The 18,372-nt window shown below is 33.5% G+C and overlaps 4 protein-coding genes across 5 annotated transcripts; 2 read left to right on the top strand and 2 right to left on the bottom strand.

Annotated features, from left to right (window-relative positions):
• Positions 1-599: 599 nt before the first annotated feature.
• On the top strand, positions 600-3,451 carry LOC114405900. Of its 2 annotated transcripts, none has more exons than XM_028368420.1 (3): positions 600-736; positions 1,187-1,605; positions 2,396-3,451. In XM_028368420.1, the coding sequence occupies exons 2-3, from the start codon at positions 1,217-1,219 to the stop codon at positions 3,048-3,050; spliced, it is 1,044 nt and encodes a 347-aa protein (XP_028224221.1). In that variant the 5' UTR covers positions 600-736; positions 1,187-1,216; the 3' UTR covers positions 3,051-3,451. The 2 variants fall into 2 exon arrangements, with proteins under 2 accessions (XP_028224221.1, XP_028224220.1); XM_028368419.1 differs by having other exon boundaries at positions 1,179-1,605.
• Positions 3,452-5,395: 1,944 nt separating this feature from the next.
• Positions 5,396-8,509, top strand: LOC114405898 (uncharacterized protein ycf20-like). The gene is made up of 3 exons (XM_028368418.1): positions 5,396-5,552; positions 6,253-6,458; positions 7,025-8,509. The coding sequence occupies exons 2-3, from the start codon at positions 6,268-6,270 to the stop codon at positions 7,425-7,427; spliced, it is 594 nt and encodes a 197-aa protein (XP_028224219.1). The 5' UTR covers positions 5,396-5,552; positions 6,253-6,267; the 3' UTR covers positions 7,428-8,509.
• A 1,829-nt stretch (positions 8,510-10,338) lies between these two features.
• On the bottom strand, positions 10,339-14,779 carry LOC114405897. Its single transcript, XM_028368417.1, has 4 exons — positions 13,943-14,779; positions 12,233-13,082; positions 11,526-11,715; positions 10,339-10,851 (listed from the first exon to the last, which is right to left on the bottom strand). The coding sequence occupies exons 1-4, from the start codon at positions 14,716-14,718 to the stop codon at positions 10,724-10,726; spliced, it is 1,944 nt and encodes a 647-aa protein (XP_028224218.1). The 5' UTR covers positions 14,719-14,779; the 3' UTR covers positions 10,339-10,723.
• A 2,566-nt stretch (positions 14,780-17,345) lies between these two features.
• LOC114405635 lies at positions 17,346-18,008 on the bottom strand. The gene is made up of 3 exons (XM_028368079.1): positions 17,949-18,008; positions 17,541-17,637; positions 17,346-17,488 (listed from the first exon to the last, which is right to left on the bottom strand). The coding sequence occupies exons 1-3, from the start codon at positions 18,006-18,008 to the stop codon at positions 17,346-17,348; spliced, it is 300 nt and encodes a 99-aa protein (XP_028223880.1).
• Positions 18,009-18,372: the final 364 nt, after the last annotated feature.

Genomic DNA, 18,372 nt, shown 5'->3' with positions numbered 1-18,372 from the left:
TTTAGACTCTTACATGAAAAAAAAATGTTTAGAATGATTAAAAATATTGAGGGTGAGTAATAAGATAAAAAAAATGAGTCTTACATATAAAATTAATAAGATAATAAGAACTTTTTTATTTGAAAAGAAAAAAATTTTAGGATGGTAAATGTTAAGCTTAATTTTTAATGTATTTTTAAATTATTTTTTTATTAATAAATATTAGTCAGATTAACCATCTAATTCTCCTTCTTTCATTTTTTTCTTAGCCATCAAATTCTTTATTTTTCTTTTGATTATCAAATCAATTTTATAATTCTTTAAATTAATTTCTAATAAAATATTTTATTATTGAATACCTAGTTAAGAGTATTATTTTGAGATGTTTTATTATTAGTGTATTAAAAATAAGAATATTAGTTTATATGATTTTTTTATTTTGTTTTATATTTTTCTATTTGTTTAATTTAAATATGTGATAGAGTAATTTTTATTTGAATCTATTTTATCTCATTTTTTATAACATTAATTTATTTCATTTTTTGGTACACTTATAAAAAAAAGTTATTTAATATAATCTAATGAATATAAAAACTTGTGAGGATTTTATCATTAATGATTTCACTCACGACCGGTACCACAAAACATGGGTTAACTTCTACCCCTGTTCATTGCTCCTCTTTCGTTCTTCTCTCTTTCTCTTTCAACGCATTCCAACCCTGTGGCGCTATACCCTCCTAGATCTACTCTCTAACCGGTACGAATTTTTACCTTCCGTCTTTCTCCGATTCATTGCAACGTATTCCAACATGTCTCAACTTTTTCATCTTCAGACTTTCATGATCTATGCTCAATGTCTCGGATGTGTTGGATTTGGATTGAAGTAGCCGTTGATAATGCAATTCATGCGTGTAGTTTTAGCCATTGCATCAATTATCCAACTGGGGTTGTGTAAAGTTGCTGAATTTCATGATTCATATACACCATACATGGAATTTTCAATTGGGTTTTTGATTTAGCTCTATTCTGTTTTCTATGCATCATATGTTACTTAGCTAAAGTAAATGCATAAACTTTGTTGCCATTCAGTTGGGATTTCAATTTATTATGCTGTGGTGCGATTAGTATTTAGGTAATTGTAACAAATTGAGCATTGTTTGAGCAATGTCATGTTTGCTTAGTTTTGATTTGCCTGCTAGCTTCACAGGCTGGGACTAAGAGCAGTGGTTAGTCATACATGGCACTCTTGGCTTCGCGAGCAATGTCGAAGGGTGTGGTGGTATCAGTGCCTGTTCTTGTTCTATCTGCTTTAGTGGCCACTGTTTTCCTGTTCTTCCTTTTGTCCTCTCTTTCATCCTGCTCCTGCCCTACTCCTTCAGAAATATCTGCCTCCAATGCTAGGAGTGTTGGTGTTGGCATTGGTGTTTCTGAGTCTAGCAGCAGTAATGTTCCGGTAGCAACAACGAAGGAGTCTAGCAGCGGTTATATTCCGTTATCAACGAGGAAGGAGGATGTTGAGTGGGTGAAGGATCAAATCCGAGCAAATGGGCTTCAAATGCATGACAATGTGCTTCGCAAGGGTATTAATCCCCGCACTCGGGCTCAGCAACTTGAGGATTTTAGACGGTAAGACCCTTCCAAGCTCTCAATTTTTTTATCCATTCATGTGTGTGTATGTGAGCATACCTTATTCATTTTATTAGTGTTCGTAATGACAATTTCTGAGAATCATGCCATTTGTAGTTTGCAATGGATGGGGTGTGAGCATTGGTTCTAAGTTCTATGTTCTAACAATTCGGACTCCATATATTGGCCAAATATAGAAAAATAAACTAACTAGTTGAACTCTAGGGTGGCACTGAAATTGTGCTGGAGTCAGCAAAAGTGAGAGAAGATTCAAGAGAATGAGTGGAAATAGGTGTTCCTGGAATATTCCATGCTTCTGCCTTTTTTTTTGTCTCTCCAGTCTCCAATAGTGTTTACATGATGCTATGCTTCAAAGTGAAGTTTTGTTTATTTTATGTCCATCTTTCTGTGAAAATGTGTTTTAAAAATTGACTTCACAATCTTTCTGTTTCATTGTGAATAATTGCAGGGATTTTCAATTTCAAACATTATATATAACATAGTTCAAACTTAAAGCTTTTTTTTTTGTTAGAAAGCACACTTTTATCATAATGAATGAACAGATGAACTACAGAATGATATTTTTTGCATTATGATGTGTTCCTTGTTTTTATACCCGTCTTTGTATCTTTCTCTTGATAAGATGCCAAATAAAGGAGCTCAATGTTTTGGTAGCCTCTTAAGAGATTTATATACTTTTGAAATATTGAATGCTACTTCTAGTTTCATTTTAATTCAGCATGAATGCCCTTTTGGATTTTATGATTTCAATTTCTTCTTCCAAATGCAGATTTAAGGGCATATCTCACTATGAGGGACCTGATTCAGATAATCACACATCCTTGCCATGCCCTGGGGAACTACTAGTTGAAGAGCACCATAGCAACTATGGTGAACCTTGGGCCGGGGGAAGAGATGTGTTTGAGTTTCTTGCCGAAGCCAGTCAACTTAGACCAGACTCACAGGTGCTAGAGATAGGCTGTGGCACTCTTCGAGTTGGTTTGCATTTCATTCGATACTTGAATCCTGAACACTTCCATTGTCTTGAAAGAGATGAGCTCTCTTTGATGGCCGTATTTAGGTATGAGCTTCCTGCCCAAGGCCTCTTATACAAACGGCCTTCGATTGTTAAGGGGGATGACATGGATTTCAGCAGGTTTGATTCTGGCATAATGTATGATTTGATTTATGCTAGTGCTGTATTTCTTCACATGCCTGATAAACTCGTGTGGACTGGATTGGAAAGATTAGCATCTAAATTGAAACCTTATGATGGACGAATCTTTGTATCACATAATATAAAGTTCTGTTCAAGGTTGGGAGGAGAGGAATGCACAAAGAGGCTTGCAAGTTTGGGGCTTGAGTATCTTGGGAAGCATACTCATGATAGCTTGCTATTCAATCACTATGAGATATGGTTTGAATTTAGACGGTCAAAGGCATAATATCTGGATTGGTTCCATAAAGAGGCATCATAAACATCTCTAAATGTCCTCATGGAACTAAATGTGCTTTGCTCATCACAAGAAATCTGCAGCAATTCAATCATATCCTTGCTTTGAGTCCTAAGAGGTCGCATTTTTCTACTCAGTGGTTCATCTCGTGCCAGAAATCTGAATACACTTTTGACTCTTATAAAGAGAAAAGAACCATATGTAATTTTGATTGAGGACTCTACGAAGGCTGGGAGATTTGTATTATTTTTTGGGGTCTTTATGTAAAAGGGCTAGCTTAAAGTTTACATTTTCACACTGCTTCTATATAGATTCTGATATGATAGTTGTATTTAGCAGTCTTACTATCTTGCAACCGATTGCTGTTTTGACCATTATTACACTAGATGCTATCTAACATGTGCAATCATGTAACAATGTCTTACAGTGTTGTTTAGATGTTGTAACAAAAGTATTTTGCAGAATGTTCCAAAACATCCTCTCCATTAATTGAAATATATCAAATAAGTATTTTTTTTGTGTAAAATAAAATTTATAAAATCTTAGTGATGCCTTCATTTAAATGGGAATCCAACATCAACAATTTAAGCAATTTTAAGTTTTTAACCCTTGTTCTTGTTCCCTTTGGACAAAACGCAAGGGTGGAGAGTTTTATATGCAGCTGAAATCAATTAAAGTGTGTTTGTTTTGGCGTTTAAAATGTGTTCAAATGTCCGTTGAAACCAAATCATTAAGACACATTTTTCTGTTTGAGTGTATTCAAAGTTGTGAAACCTTTAAACCAAACACACTTAATCTACCTTGCATCTTAAGCATGATTTAACCTACAAATCAAATTTTCTGTTCAAACTTATTGTTTGATTGGAAAATACATAATTCTTATTATTATGACACATGTTTCATTGTAAAACCTATAGTCGAGACTTGAGATTAATTTAGGCATATTTTAATTCAATGAACATACCCGTCGGTGGGGGGAAAAGACTGCCACAGAGGGACCCAGAAGATTGCTCCAAATATTTCCCTCCCTGGTTGGAAAGATTCGAGAATAACATTGGTGATGCAGATGTCCTAAGGAGGCTTTTCCATTCCTTTTTATAATAAGAGTGTTCTGAACTAAGATCAGACAAATTTATCTTTATTCTTACTTCACTTAAAATTTTGATGAAGTCATTTAATTTAAACTCGAAATCAAGTCAACGAAGAGTCAATAACATTAAGAAACATAGTGTATAAATTTTAACATTGAATATAGTAGAACTATAATTAAGGTATATTTTATGTTGAGAAATTATTGCCATAGTTTTTCTAATATTATTTTTAACATTCTTCTATGATTAGTTAAATTTGTTGGAAATCATCAATTTTAAATATCGGTGGATTTCATCAAAATTTTCGTCTATAATGAAAAGAGTATTAGAATGACAATGTCGCTAACATTTCTCATTTTGCGTGATATATCTTAAGATATATAATATCATGTTATTTTAAATCGTTATAACTAATTATATTGGTGATCTAGTTGTGTTGTTGAATCAGATGTGCATTTAACTCAATAATAACATTAAAGCTATGCTTTAAAGTTTAAACCAAGAGAAAATAAGTTATACAAACAATGTAGAATAGTTTTACATTATTATTCAATTACAAACCATAAAAAATGTTAAGTTTGTTAATTTTTATAATAATTATCTTAAATGTCATATAAATGATAGTTTGTGATTTGATAAGATGCATGACAATTAAATCAAACCCAATAATGTATATAAGTGGGCCTTGTCTTCTTACATCCTATAAACATCACTCTAAACTCCTTTAATTTTTTTTTGTCTCAACCATCCGATTCATTAGGAAAAAGAAACTTTAAATAATCTAGAGTTCAATCGAAAGATAAGTAAAATCTAACCAATGATTATTTTCATCAAGAATTGAACTCGAATAATACTTGAACGATTCGATCTTAACTTCAGCTCATCGACCACTTAAACTTAGTCAAGTTTTCCTTTAATTTGTTTTAGTGATCCATGGTAGTATTTACCTACATTATGAGAAAATAAATAAATAATAAAATAAATTTTATCACCAAGCTTAATTTTCTAAATAAAAGAGGTAAAAACACTAAAAGATATATACTTTAAAATGAGTTTAAGACACATGTACTGATAAGAGAAAACAGTTTTATATTATCTTCTAATCATAAATTATTTTAAAAAATTAAAAAAATTTATGATAAGAAAATTGTGAATGGATAACTATATAAAAAAATTTTACATTGAACATTTTTCTCTTAAAATATATAATTAAAAAAAATGAAAGAATTATGGAAAGGGGCGATGGCCAGTATTGGCCACACCGCACCTCACGCCAGTGGCAGTATTCACACTCCTTTCCTATGTGTACGTTTTCTTCGGAAAATGATAAGAGCTTCGATTGAAACAACTTCGTACCCTAATTTTACCCTAAATTCGCACTTTGCGCTCACCAACACACACAGTAAGCTTCTAACTTCACTCTTTAGCCTTAACTTTTCATTGCTCAAACACCCAGTTTGCTCTTTGCTTTCAATGATTTTGGTTGCATTTCAAAATTGTATTTTTTTTTTCTTTCTTTGTTCGATATTTTAATGTGCCTTTTCAATTAACAAAACCCAAATTAGGATGTAATTTTTTAACATTGAAATCACATAATGTAATCCACTAATTTTTCACAAGCAGACGCAGTTAAGTTGAGTCAGATTACTGTGAAATACAAACATGATAATAAAAGAAAAATATCCAATTCAAAAATTGAAAGGCACTGTTTGGTTTCTATTGAATTCATTGTGCTATTTTTTTTAAAAAAAGAAGTTCATTGTGTTAGTTTAGCAAAAATTTGCATGAGTAATTCTATTTCATATTTCTGCATATTAAATTTTCATCTCCAAGTACTTTATTGATGTGAAGGGATTCTCTTATGTGGGTTTTTGATGAACTTATCTCTTGGAAAACTTGTGTCTATGTTTTTGTGTAATGTCGTGTGAAAATCTCGTACGAGAAAATGGCAATTCCCAATTACACATGGTTCCATTTAGTGTATCCAATATAATTGATTTTGGAACTTTTCAGTTGTTTATGATTATGTATGTTGTCATTCTCTGCATCTGGTTGTAATGTGCCTGCCTATTGATGTTTCTTATATCTTGTATTATCTCTAGGAGTGAGGACTCTGCATGTTGTTTGCGACTACAATGAGGTCATCCAGTTGTATGACTAGTGCACAAGTTAAATCTCTTGATTATGTCGGTTCAGGAGTTTCTAAAGTTGCTCTCGCTGCATTCTTTTACAAAACCACGTTCTGCCAGAAGCAATGCTGTCCAAGCTTCTTCAGTTTTGGTCAACCTTGTTTAACTTTCAGTTTCAAGTAAGTCAGTGGCAGTTTATGCTTTATAACATTCTATCCTGCAGAGAATCTAGGCATATAATGAGATAACTTTAGATATGTGTTGCATAGTTGGAGGTTCTGTAATGAATAAAAGCTAACATGGAATTCAGATACGTAGTTATATTTAATACAGGATTATATTATAAACTTGTCTTTGTTGTTACTTGTTAAACAGTTCTACTAGTGTTTTGTTGGGTTACAGATTTTCCAATTATTTGGTCAGGTGTAATTGAGTATTTACAGTAATGATGTGTTGTATTGCAAAAATCATGATCGACTTAATTTGATGTGAAAGTCATAAAGTAATATTTGAGTTCTTTCAAAGTTGGGTAGGCTAGGATTGTTTTATCATTCAGAGAAGCTGATATTTTTTTAGCTATTTTGGGATATAAATATGAACATGTAAATGTGCCTGCACTTGCATGTGCTATTTGAAACATTTCATACACTCTATAGGTGAATAGCAAAAGTTAATTATATGAAGAGAACCATTTATTGTTGTTGAACTTTTTCTCAGGATATTAAGTCTTTATGTTCCTCTTCAGGAGGATGACTTGGTCAGTTAGAAGCAGCTTAAATGACAGCAGTTTTAGTCCTTCTACTTCAAATAGCACTAATGGAAGGACTCGCATAATTAGAGTGATTCAAGAGTTTCAGACCAAGTTAGGTTCTAAGATTCAGGAGGTAAAGAAAAATCTTCCATTGAAGCTGTTTTTCTTCTTGGTTGGATTTTACTGTGCAACGGCCTTTGCCACTGTTATTGGACAAACTGGTGACTGGGATATTCTATCTGCTGCCTTGGCTGTGGCTGTTGTGGAAGGCATTGGGGCTCTCATGTACAGAGCTTCTCTTCCTTTAGTTCGAAAGAGTAGGAGCCTTATTTCCTTGTTTAATTATTGGAAGGCTGGCCTTACACTGGGACTTTTCTTAGATTCCTTCAAATATTGATTTGATCTCAATATTGGATTCAGCAATCCCTTCCATGTGAATTGAAATTTCCCAGTGTTCTTATGATGCTTGGCATTTTTTAAGCAATTGACTCATTGTCATTGCAGTAATCTGTCACTACTACATTTGATATATGCAGAAGCAGAAGTTACACTTCACTGCACGAAAGTTGGAGCTTGTTCAAGTTCTAAGGTTTAAATCCTTGAAAACCAGTTCTCATATCCAGAAGCTATGACATTGAAGCTGTGAGGTGAATCATCCATATTTATGATAAACTTACCAATGATTTTGACTAGGGAATATTAAAGAACATTGAAACATTCAAAAACTTTAAATTTTAGAGAAAAAAAACCTCCAGGACTTCTGTTCAAGCACCTCACTGAACAACATTTCACTCCTTCGGTCCCTTATTCCTATGCTTCACATACTTCCATCTGTCTTGGCATGAGATCCTTGCTAGTAGTGGAATTGCTGGTATTCACTTTGTTGGGGCGTTCAGACAAATTGGAACATAGAGAGGTTGACTTGTGTGATCATGGTATACATTGATGTGGAACTATGAACCTTTTTGCTGTAAATATGGAACTGTTGTACAACATGAAAGATGTGACTCTTCCATGCAGAGGAAACTCGACTGCTTCCTGACCGGTGACATCAAAACTAAGTTTGATACAAATAATGCAAATTGGCAGAAAGGTAATCTTAGTAAGGAGATTGTGGATCATCATTTTTGAAGGAATTATAATATATTTGAACAAGGCACCATGTGCATGCCTTCCAGGCTCCATCAAGGACTGCAAATAATGCCATTTGTTGAATCATTAATTTTTTGTCTTTATTAGTATACTGCTAGAGGATCTTCTGAAAAGTTATCCATTTTGACTATGTACAATTTTAATTTCTAAAGAAGAAAAGTTATCTGTCGTGTCTATATACATTTTGGATGTACAGTTACCTCCTGAAAATGTAGATATCACTTCGATGAACGTATGCAGATACACTGAAAATTCTGCTGGGACTAATTTATATGTATGTATATATTTCAATTTTCAACTTAACTTGATGACCCAGTCATATGTATATATGTATGTATATATTTTAATTTTCAACTTAACCAAGTCATATACACCTTCACATGATGAATACCGGTCAATTTTCCATGTTATATACCGGTCAACTTTGCTTGAATTTGAAAACTATTTCTCTAATTAGGTCCATGGGGCTTTTCATTTCCTTGGGGAAAAAATGTGGCCAGCAAGTTATTTTGAAATCTGAAACTAGTATGGCTGGATGGGATGTTGAGCAATCCAATCAAACTTCCACTAAAAAATTCTGTCAATTTGAATTCAAGTTGAATTATTTATAATCATGTTGAAACTGACCTAATTTTAGGTAAGCATAAGCCTTTGCATATGCATTTGTAAGATTGATTTCCAATGAATGATCTGTTGAAAAAAGAAAAACTGTATCTCCCCACTTTTATTCTTTTATAGTTACTTGTTAATATTTCAACCTTATTGCCCTATTTTTCTGACTCGGTACTCCACCTCTTAGATGGACCGTTTTTTCAAGCATAACTATCATGTCCGTCATGAGTTCTAACAAAGCAAGCAGGATGCTAAAATATGTGATATTTTATTATTATTCTTTTCATATCTCTCACTTTTTATTTTATTTGTTAAACTTTTTTATCATTAATCAATCATAATTGTTTTTTAGTATAACTTATAAAAAATTTGTTATAAAAAATAATAAATTTATTATCATAATTTTGTGATTAAATAACTATAATTTGTGCACATCTTATTCGTTAATTAAACTATAGTTGAATAAGATAAAATTATTAGAGTTTATAAGTTATTTTCATCTATTTTTAAATAAATTAATTCTTAGTCCAATTATATGTATTTATAAAAAAAAATACAAATAACTGTTTCGAGCACATACGCAAGTTTTAGTCTAAAACTAAGTCAGAAAAATGTTGATTTAAAACTGAAAAACTAATTTTTTAGAATACTATTCAATTAAAAAAAATAGTTTAGCTCGATTCAGAGAACAATTTGATTAGAACTTTTATAACTATTTTTCAATTCAGTTTGATTAGAATGAATTATTTTTGGGTTCGACTTAATTCTCACACAATTCAATTCATTTTTTTTGTCCATCCCTATTCTAGCACCTTACATAACATTTCAAGTAAACTTTATTTTACATGAAAACCCCTATAGCATGTCAACAACCATTGAGCTTAGACTATATATCATACAATACAAGATAAATTTAACGAAAAAGTTTTTTTTCATCAGAACACTAACATAAAATATTTATTAATGATTAAATTTTAATCATCAAGATCATTTTTTTTTCAAACATTTTTTTATTTATAAAATTTGAGCTTCAAATCTTACTTAAAAGTTTAAGGAAATTGAATTTTAACTCATTATCATTCATACTTGTGACTTCTTGATAAAAAATTAAATATAAGATATACCTCCGAGATTTATTTTTGAACTTTCATGGATAGATTTTCTTAAATATAAAAAAGCAATTGAATATAATTAAAGATACATTATAGATTTTTGTAAGAAGCAAAATAAAATGCTATTCATTGCATAGATTTATCTAAATATAAAAAATATAGTTTGGATACATTGTATTTATCTTTCTATTTTTTGGCTATCATTTGTCTTTTTCACTCTTTTTCTTGCACTAAACAAATGATAACTGGGATTAGGTGCGACTGCATTCATTTACAAGCATGTCACTGTCCGGGGGTAGGAGAGGAACAAAAAACAGTTGAGAATACCATCATATAATTAATTAATGTTGAGAATACCATAGTTAGAGAGAAAACTGCCAGGAAATTTGAGTAAAAGTAAAAAAAAAAATGATAGAAAATTAGTAGAAAATATTTACACCAAGCAACAAAAAAATAAAGACATTTTCACGGAAAATGTCATCATCACTATGAGAGAAAATCCAGAGAATGCAACAAACTAAGAAACGAATCCCTAAAGCTAAACTATACAGCTCTATGATTTACCATTTACTCTATCTAGATTTATTACTGTGATAACTATTAGACATTCACTATACAAGGTAGTTTGTTACTAAGGTCATATAAAAATGATCAAATGTGTAGTTGTGTGTGCAGACAAGTTTTTACCTACGCAGAGCAATTCACATATACAAAGGGTATATAACAATTTAAAAACTGTTTTAGAGATTCATCTGAGGCCCTTTATTGTATAACTTTCCCTAAACATTGAATGGCAATTTGAAGTCATAGAGCAGCTTTAAGCATCAACATCAGGGCCTGGATATGCTGGTAAACTCATTATACGCTTGTCTAAGACAGGACCTCCAACGGTAAAATGATAGAGGCTCTGGAATGTTGACCCTTTTAACCCAAGCAACTGATGAACTGCAAAAAGAACACAAACTAATCCATCCTTAATTTTTTTTTTAAAAGGAATATCTTTACAAGAAAGACATAGTGAGAAACATGGTAGTGTATATGGTAGTGTATAATAGTATAATTGTTGGGGTGTGACCTGTGAGTTTTAATTTAAACAAGAGGTGTGACATTTCTCCCTACTCTCACTCTCCACATCCCACAATTTTTCTCATTCCACTGAAAGTGAGCAGGCAGAGACAACCAAACCCTGTTTTCAAATGGTTTTTCTCTCATCTATAACCAATTGTGAGCAAAAAACAGATGCCAGATAAAGTAGGAATCTGGTTCTCCATCTAAAACGTACAATCATTACTCTTTAGCAATTAGAAAATCCTTTAATTGTTCAATAATTCAATTCAATTGTTATATAAAGTGAGAAGTCAGGACCCTAGAATTTGGTTCTGCATCTGAAAGCTTTTATCAGGATAACATGCATTTCTGGTGAAATACATATCATGCTACCAACTAAAGTGTCAAAAAGGCAAAGCCAAGAAAAAACCAGATACTCGAAGCAATATCATTTTCCTGCAATAGAAGACTGATAACATGGCAAGGACTTGGAGCAAAAAACAAATATTTACCAAAAATAACTGCCACCGGACAAATGTTCTCAAAGCAATGGTGAAAACAAAGAATCATACCGGGGTTATCAAAGAAACAACCAATTCCAGTTGCTGAGATTCCAATAGCATGTGCTTCAAGGTACAGCACCTGTCCAAGAACTCCAGTCTCCCAAAATAAACGTGGATACATCCAGACATTCTTCTCGCGCAAAGTAGGTTCCATACGGGCCAACATACCAAGGCTGAAGCAACCATCACTTGCAATGTCCTGCAAGTACGAGTTACATTAGAAAGGTTATATACAATATTCATTGAGTATCAGTTCAGATTCTAGTCAGAAATAAGAATGATATTATTAGCAATAAGAATGATGGTATGATGTCATTTTACATTAGAGCTATTAATAGATACAATAAATCAAACCCTAAATCATTTCTGTCCCTCAAAATCACTCTAGCTCTAGGGATAATAAAGCAAGGAAATAACTTAATACCTTTCATACCCTAAAACTCAAACTCCAAACTATGATGCTAATAGGAATAAACAACAGTCTATCAACTTATTCAATCATAGGGACAAGACTACCAGACAGTAGTATGTGTGAATTGTGAAACAGATAAATATATTACTAAATACTAATCCAGTAAACTGCATTTCAATGACTGTGTTTCACAATCTAACTAGAACACTATTTGATCAGTACAACATAATTCACACTTCAAGAAAATCCAGAAAGCAATGCAAAAATGTAAACGGCACATAGGCAATCACCAATCACTACATACCTGGTGGCATGAAAGCTGCTTGGAAAGTTGCCGGCAATCCAATCTAAGTAGTTCATACAAAGGAAGATCATCAGGGCAGCCCTCAGGTTTGGTCCACAAAAAGTCAGGAAGCATAGCTTTCTTCAATTTATCAAAATGATCTTCATTCCTGACTAGAAAATACAATCCTTGGGGCAACCCCACCACTCTATGCACAAACAAAGCAGCATGAACCTCAGCATCCCATGGAAGTGCTCGGAATGGCAATGCCAGCTCCCTCCCTTGCCTCCCTCCACCCTGGCAACCTGAAGGAAGACAATGCAACAGAATCTGATAAAAGGCATCTCTCTCAATTTCAGTAACTCCATCCATATCAACAGCACTCCTACGCTTCCTAACAACTTCCCTCACAGTCAATCCCTTATACGCACTCTCCCCACAAACACCACTCCTCTGAAATGGCTCAACCAAGAATCTTTCCCCCAATGTCAAAGGCTTCTTCACAGCCTCAGCAGTCCTATAAATAACTTCCCAACACACATGCTCTTTGCTAAGGGAATTAGGCTTCCCTTTCCAGTCCAACTTATCAAATCCCAATATAGCTTCACTTAACTCCTTCCAATTCACATCAAACCCACCAACCCCACTTGGATAAACCAGCATCACACAATCAGGATGCTCAAACTCAATCTCTGGAATCTTCCCTCTAACAGCACGAGACGGAATCTCAAACTCAGGGAAAACATGAAGCCCCATGAGACTCTTCAACTCCTCACACCCTAGAGAGTCCAGAACCTTCACATCCCAACCAAGACCCGCAGCAGCCATGGCAACCGCACCAATGGCGTGACCAACATCATGGTTACAGTACCTGAATTGAATAAGCCATCAACTTCACCCCTAAAACTATGTAAGTAATTCCTCAAGTATAAAATATTCATCACTTCAGTCCCTGATTCAATGTATTTTCAGTAAAATAAAATGACAAATTTGAAGAATTTTTAATATTTAAGTGACAACTTAACATGATTTCTAAAGTCGTGTTTGTTTCAGGCTATCACAAATTATTCCCACGAAAATGAAATCGGGAGCATCAAATTCCCATGTTCAGTACAAGTTTTGAAAAAATACATTTCTAGCTAATTTTACATTTTCAGTATATAGGCATTAAACTCCAAATCTATTCTCATTTGCTTTACTTCTTATTCCCGTGGTAAAAGTTAGTATATCTTATATTCCCATGAAAATAAAAGTTAGTTCCAACAATAATTACTTACCCCCATTTCATTCTTTCACATTTCTCTACTTTTATTATCTAATTTTTTTAATTAAAAGAATTTCTATTTATTTTCTGAAATTACTAAATGTAAACTAGATATGTTCGAACTAATAATATTCCTAAAAAGACGTGAGTTCATTCGATTCCCATTGCCGATTTAAGCACCTTGTTCATAGATAATCTATAAGGAACTCTAAGCCCTCTTTGAGCTTTAGGCCTGCTCTGACCCTAATGAACCCCCTAGTGAGCCACGGGACGAACTCAACTCACCTAAACTTTCTTGTATATAAGAAAAAACCCTATTTCACAAAAAAAAAAAAAAAAAAAACTAATAGCATTCCTAGAATGCAATACTATATCTTGAAATAAGACCACCTAGACCCTAGTATTTATAAGACAACTTAATACGTGAGAGAGGAGTTTAAGGATGAAATTGATAATTTTACTGGTACCTGAAGGCACGTTCCCCGTACTTCCAAGCCTCGCGCCAGAAAACAGAGGACAACCCAACAAGGAACGAATTGGGAGGAAAAAACTTGGGGAAAAACCCAGATGGGATTTCAGCTCTGAGCTCCAAAGAATGCTCCTTTGGGGCATAATGAGCGACAAAAGCGGAATCGGACACACCGGGTATGGGTGGTGCAACGACGTAGGCCTCGGTGGGGTGCAGGTTGCCGCTGCTGGGATTAACCCTAAGGGACCAGGTGGAGAAGCCCGTGGATTTCCACGCGGAGAGGGAGAGGGAGTCGAAGAGGAGCTGGGAGAGGGTGGATTTGGAAACGGGGGGGTGCGGAGAGGGGAGGGAGAGGAAGAGGGAGTGGTAAAGGGGTGTTAGGGTTAGGGTTTGTGGGTTTGGTTCTGAATGGAGAAGAGGGAGGAGAGGGGAAGAGAGATACCTGCGGAATGGGTTGGGCTGGTTGGCCCAGTCCAGGTTGTGGGGCCCGCGGGCGTAGTTGGTGAAGCTGTGCTTGGTTTGGTTGTGGTATTTGAGCACGTGGGACAATTTGTGTTCGTGTTCGTCGAGGTTGTTGTTTTGAGATGAAGATGATGATGTGGAAGGAGAGGGTGAAGATGATGAAGAGAAGGAGGCCATGGCTTGGGATTGGAATGAAGGGGGAGTGAATGAGGGAATGAGGGGGGGTGCAGGGAGGAAATGGAGGAGGAGTGGTGATGGTGGTAGGGTGGTGGTGGTGGTGAGGTTGCGGAGAGGAAGAAGAGATGATGACATCTTTTTTAAAAGGAAGTGTGGAACTAGATTCTAGAGTTTCTGGTTCTTGGGTATGCCTTGCTTCTTTTGAAATTAAGAAACTGAAAAAATAAATTAAATAAATGGATGCTTATCAATATCAATATTATAGTGGGGAAAAAAATTGTGACCATAAGAAAATAATAAATTTTATTTTCACCGTTTTTTTAATTTCTTAAAAGCATAAAATAAGTCTATAATAATATATTTAACTATATAATTATTAATTTTTTTAATTATAATTAAAAATTAATTGAATATTTTAATCATTAAACAGTTCCATAAAAATTTTAATTATTTTAAAAAAATTAATTGAATCTTTCAATTATTCAAAAATTCAATCAAATTCTGTAATTATTTTTAAAAAATTCAATTAAATCTTTTAATTAGAATCACCCATTATTCAAAAAATTCAATAAAAGATTACATATTTCATTAAAAAATTCTGTAAAACATGGAATTGTCGCATGAACAATAAAATGGTGGATACTAGTGGTACGGGAAACGTTAGAGTATACTCTAATATTATTATGCTAGATTTTATTTTAAAATTAATTAGTAATAAATAAAATTGTTCAATAAATATATCAATTGGGAAGAATTGAGAAAATCGATATGAAACTTCAATATTTTGGAGTTAGGAGTTATGATCCTGGGACCAGATTTTGCTAGCCCTCGCCATCAAGCCCATGGTACACACAAACTCATTCTATTTTAATTGTTTCGTTCTTTTTTTTCTTTGCATATGATTTAGATGAAGATTGCAAGATTGTTTCCAGGATTAGGCAAAGATCGTCGTGGACATGGATTCAAGCATCTCGATCTCCAGCAGGTATACACATATTATAAAACCTTTCTAATATTACCAACGTGGGTGTTACACTAATTAATCATGCGTTTATTCTAAATCAAGAACCTTTCTTTCTTTCATAGAACAAGAATGTTTGTAACTCAATTACGTTCCAAGATTATGAATCCCCTTCTTTCAATTTCACCTATTAATTAATTTTGTAAATTCTTGAAAAAAGATTTGCACTAATTGCTAAGGGATCTCTGGGTCGAATTTCTGTATGATTAATTTGGGTTTGTGTTGTTATAATTGCAGTGTGAGAAATTTAAGGAATTTGGAGCACCTGAGTTTCATCATGACTGCGCGAAGGAACTCGAAATTCATAGTGAGTTCAAAGTCTGCTAGGTGGCCCTATTGGTAAGTGTGCATATAGACCCACATGAAGGTGCAATTAATTAAGGATGTTGGATCAAGAACGTAGATCAGTTAGGAAGAAAACACATTTTCTTGGATTAATCTATTTTGTTCATAAGGGTCTTAAGTTTGAGTACAAATAAATTATTTTGGCTGCTCATAATATATTTTCATATAAGTTATTTAGGACCGAGGGGAAAATTGTAGGTTTTGCACTTATGCTTAGTTTAATACATGTGCAATTTTGCTTTTCAAATTTATTTGTAGTTTCCTATAAGCTCAACTTGGTTGAAATAGTGTATTTCACCTTTTCTTTCTTGTATTTTAGATAATTTGATCCGTTTGGAATTTGAGTCTAATTTCCTTACTTAGTTAAATAGTGAATTAAGGGAACATCTAAAGAATTCAATCATACTCATGGGCTCATGGGTTTGTCCTTCAGCCGAAATTCCTTCACATTTTTTCAAGAGAAGGAATTATTATTATTTTCCTACTCATCCGTTTGATCCGTTTGGATTTTTATTTTACCAAGATTTATTATTATTTATAAAGAGAAGGAATTTTTTCACATTTTTTTCCTATAAAATATCAATTGATCAGTAATTATACTGAAATTCAAATTAAAGTATGAGTTAGATGTATGGAAATGGATCTCTCCATTTCCTTTTCTTTTTCTGTTTTTTTTTTTTTGAGAGAACAAATGTCGCTCTTTATAGTGTTGGTATCATCTTAATTTTTTTAGAGTTTATGAAATGGAGGAAAAAAGAAATGGAGATATGTATTTCCTGTATTAGATGTTGGAATTTTTGCTAATAACGTCATGATGTTTTTTCTTTCATTTTTTAAATTTTATGTGTATCTGAACATTTTAAGGAAATGATATACGTATCCGTACTCTCTTCAATCTTAATTTACATAAGGATATAATTACTGTTCAGTTTGTTTTATTACAAATTATAAAAATGTTTACTTCCTTTGACTACGAGCAATGTTTTTTAGATATCTTATATTTTTAAACACTCTCTGATGTAGACCTTACACCCTTTTCAATTAAGCAGCCATAGCCAGATTATAATGCATCAAACTACCAAAACATAGGGGAAGGGGTGATACACACTAGTTCAACAAAGTGGCTTAAAGCTTCTACAAAACTACAAACATAGGGGAGGAGGTGATACACATGCATTAGAACACAAGAGCAAAACTGTTTATACATCATGCATATTGTGGTCAAGAAGATAGTATATATCTGAGCAGCCAAAATAATAAATTTATGTTGAAATGAGCAAAATGGATCATACTCAAAAATGGTGTTCTTCTCCTAATTGTTGATCAATGAGCTTGATCCAACGACTAGGAGGACCCTTTGATTTAAGTAGTAGTTGTTGTTGGTGTAGGTGGTGTTTCAATATATGTAATACATATCCAAACCCTTTCCAACCCGAAGGAACACTGACCTAACCACATGCACACCCCTTTGTAGCAGCACACTCCATCTGAACCCACCACAATAGTTTCTATATATGTGATGCATTCTTGCATGCAAAACTGCTCCTTTTGGACCCACTTTGGCCATCCTCATAACCCTAGCGAAATCTACCGTCGTAGGACCATGATTCTACTATGAATTTCGTGTTCCATCCTGCAGCCATGGCTGATAGCAACTCTGGTACCCCCAATTCCTTTAATTTCTCACACTGCAAAAACAACAATCAAAGGCCAAGAATATCAATTCATCATATTGAAATTCAACCGGAAGATATATCCATCCATTTGGTATGTGTTTAATTACTACAGAATCTTTAAGTTTATAATTTATCAATTACTTTATTGCATGCATAACCAAATTTACATACATCATATACAACCAAAGTTGTAACTGTGCCAAACAAATTACGTATATGCAAATCAAGGGATAAAAAACAAGAAAAGAAAATGAAGCAGCTAAAGAAAGAAAGTTACACATTATTATGTGATTGATGCTTCTCTCGAATTAAAGGGTCCTTACTGATTTAACAGTGTTCATGTAGGCTTTCAATGCTAATTCTAGACACCAAACGAGATTCATGGTGTGTGACTGTGTGTGAGTGAGTCTCTTTCTTTTTGTTTCTTTCTCTCTAGCTGTACACAGTTATATATCTTCACTTTCTGAGTTTTTTTGGATATCGTGTGAGGGTGATTAATAGAGGTAGTGAGGGGTACACTTTGACGTACGGGATAGAGTTAGGAATATACATATATATAGTAGGCAGCTTGATTTCTTAGTTTTATTCTTCTCAATATGCAACTTAAAATAAAAATTCAGTCGCGTCTGTCAGTTGTGACCCATAAGAAAATATTTATCGAGGAATAAGAAAAGAGCTTTCGTACAAACTTGATCATGCAAAGAAAAGGGTATGTTCTTTCTCTACTCCTTATCTATGCCTAGAAGT

Source organism: Glycine soja, chromosome 3 (assembly GCF_004193775.1).
Source record: "Glycine soja cultivar W05 chromosome 3, ASM419377v2, whole genome shotgun sequence".
NCBI classification, from domain to species: Eukaryota; Viridiplantae; Streptophyta; class Magnoliopsida; order Fabales; family Fabaceae; genus Glycine; species Glycine soja.
Note: the sequence above shows the minus strand (reverse complement) of the source record. Positions and strands in the feature narration are given on the sequence as shown.

Bases quoted from the DNA above. Each gene is read 5' to 3' on its own strand.
- LOC114405897 (XM_028368417.1), bottom strand. From the start codon at position 14,718: ATGTCATCATCTCTTCTTCCTCTCCGCAACCTCACCACCACCACCACC. The intron at 11,716-12,232 runs GTATGTAGTGAT...TCGTACTTGCAG, and splicing joins AGCAGCTTTCATGCCACCAG to GACATTGCAAGTGATGGTTG. The intron at 10,852-11,525 runs GTATGATTCTTT...TTCTTTTTGCAG, and splicing joins TTGTTTCTTTGATAACCCCG to TTCATCAGTTGCTTGGGTTA.
- LOC114405635 (XM_028368079.1), bottom strand. From the start codon at position 18,008: ATGAATCTCGTTTGGTGTCTAGAATTAGCATTGAAAGCCTACATGAAC. The intron at 17,638-17,948 runs GTAAGGACCCTT...TTGTTTTTGCAG, and splicing joins ACATGAACACTGTTAAATCA to TGTGAGAAATTAAAGGAATT. The intron at 17,489-17,540 runs GTAGATTTCGCT...CAAAAGGAGCAG, and splicing joins AGAATCATGGTCCTACGACG to TTTTGCATGCAAGAATGCAT.
- LOC114405898 (XM_028368418.1), top strand. From the start codon at position 6,268: ATGTTGTTTGCGACTACAATGAGGTCATCCAGTTGTATGACTAGTGCA. The intron at 6,459-7,024 runs GTAAGTCAGTGG...GTTCCTCTTCAG, and splicing joins TGTTTAACTTTCAGTTTCAA to GAGGATGACTTGGTCAGTTA.
- LOC114405900 (XM_028368420.1), top strand. From the start codon at position 1,217: ATGGCACTCTTGGCTTCGCGAGCAATGTCGAAGGGTGTGGTGGTATCA. The intron at 1,606-2,395 runs GTAAGACCCTTC...TTCCAAATGCAG, and splicing joins CAACTTGAGGATTTTAGACG to ATTTAAGGGCATATCTCACT.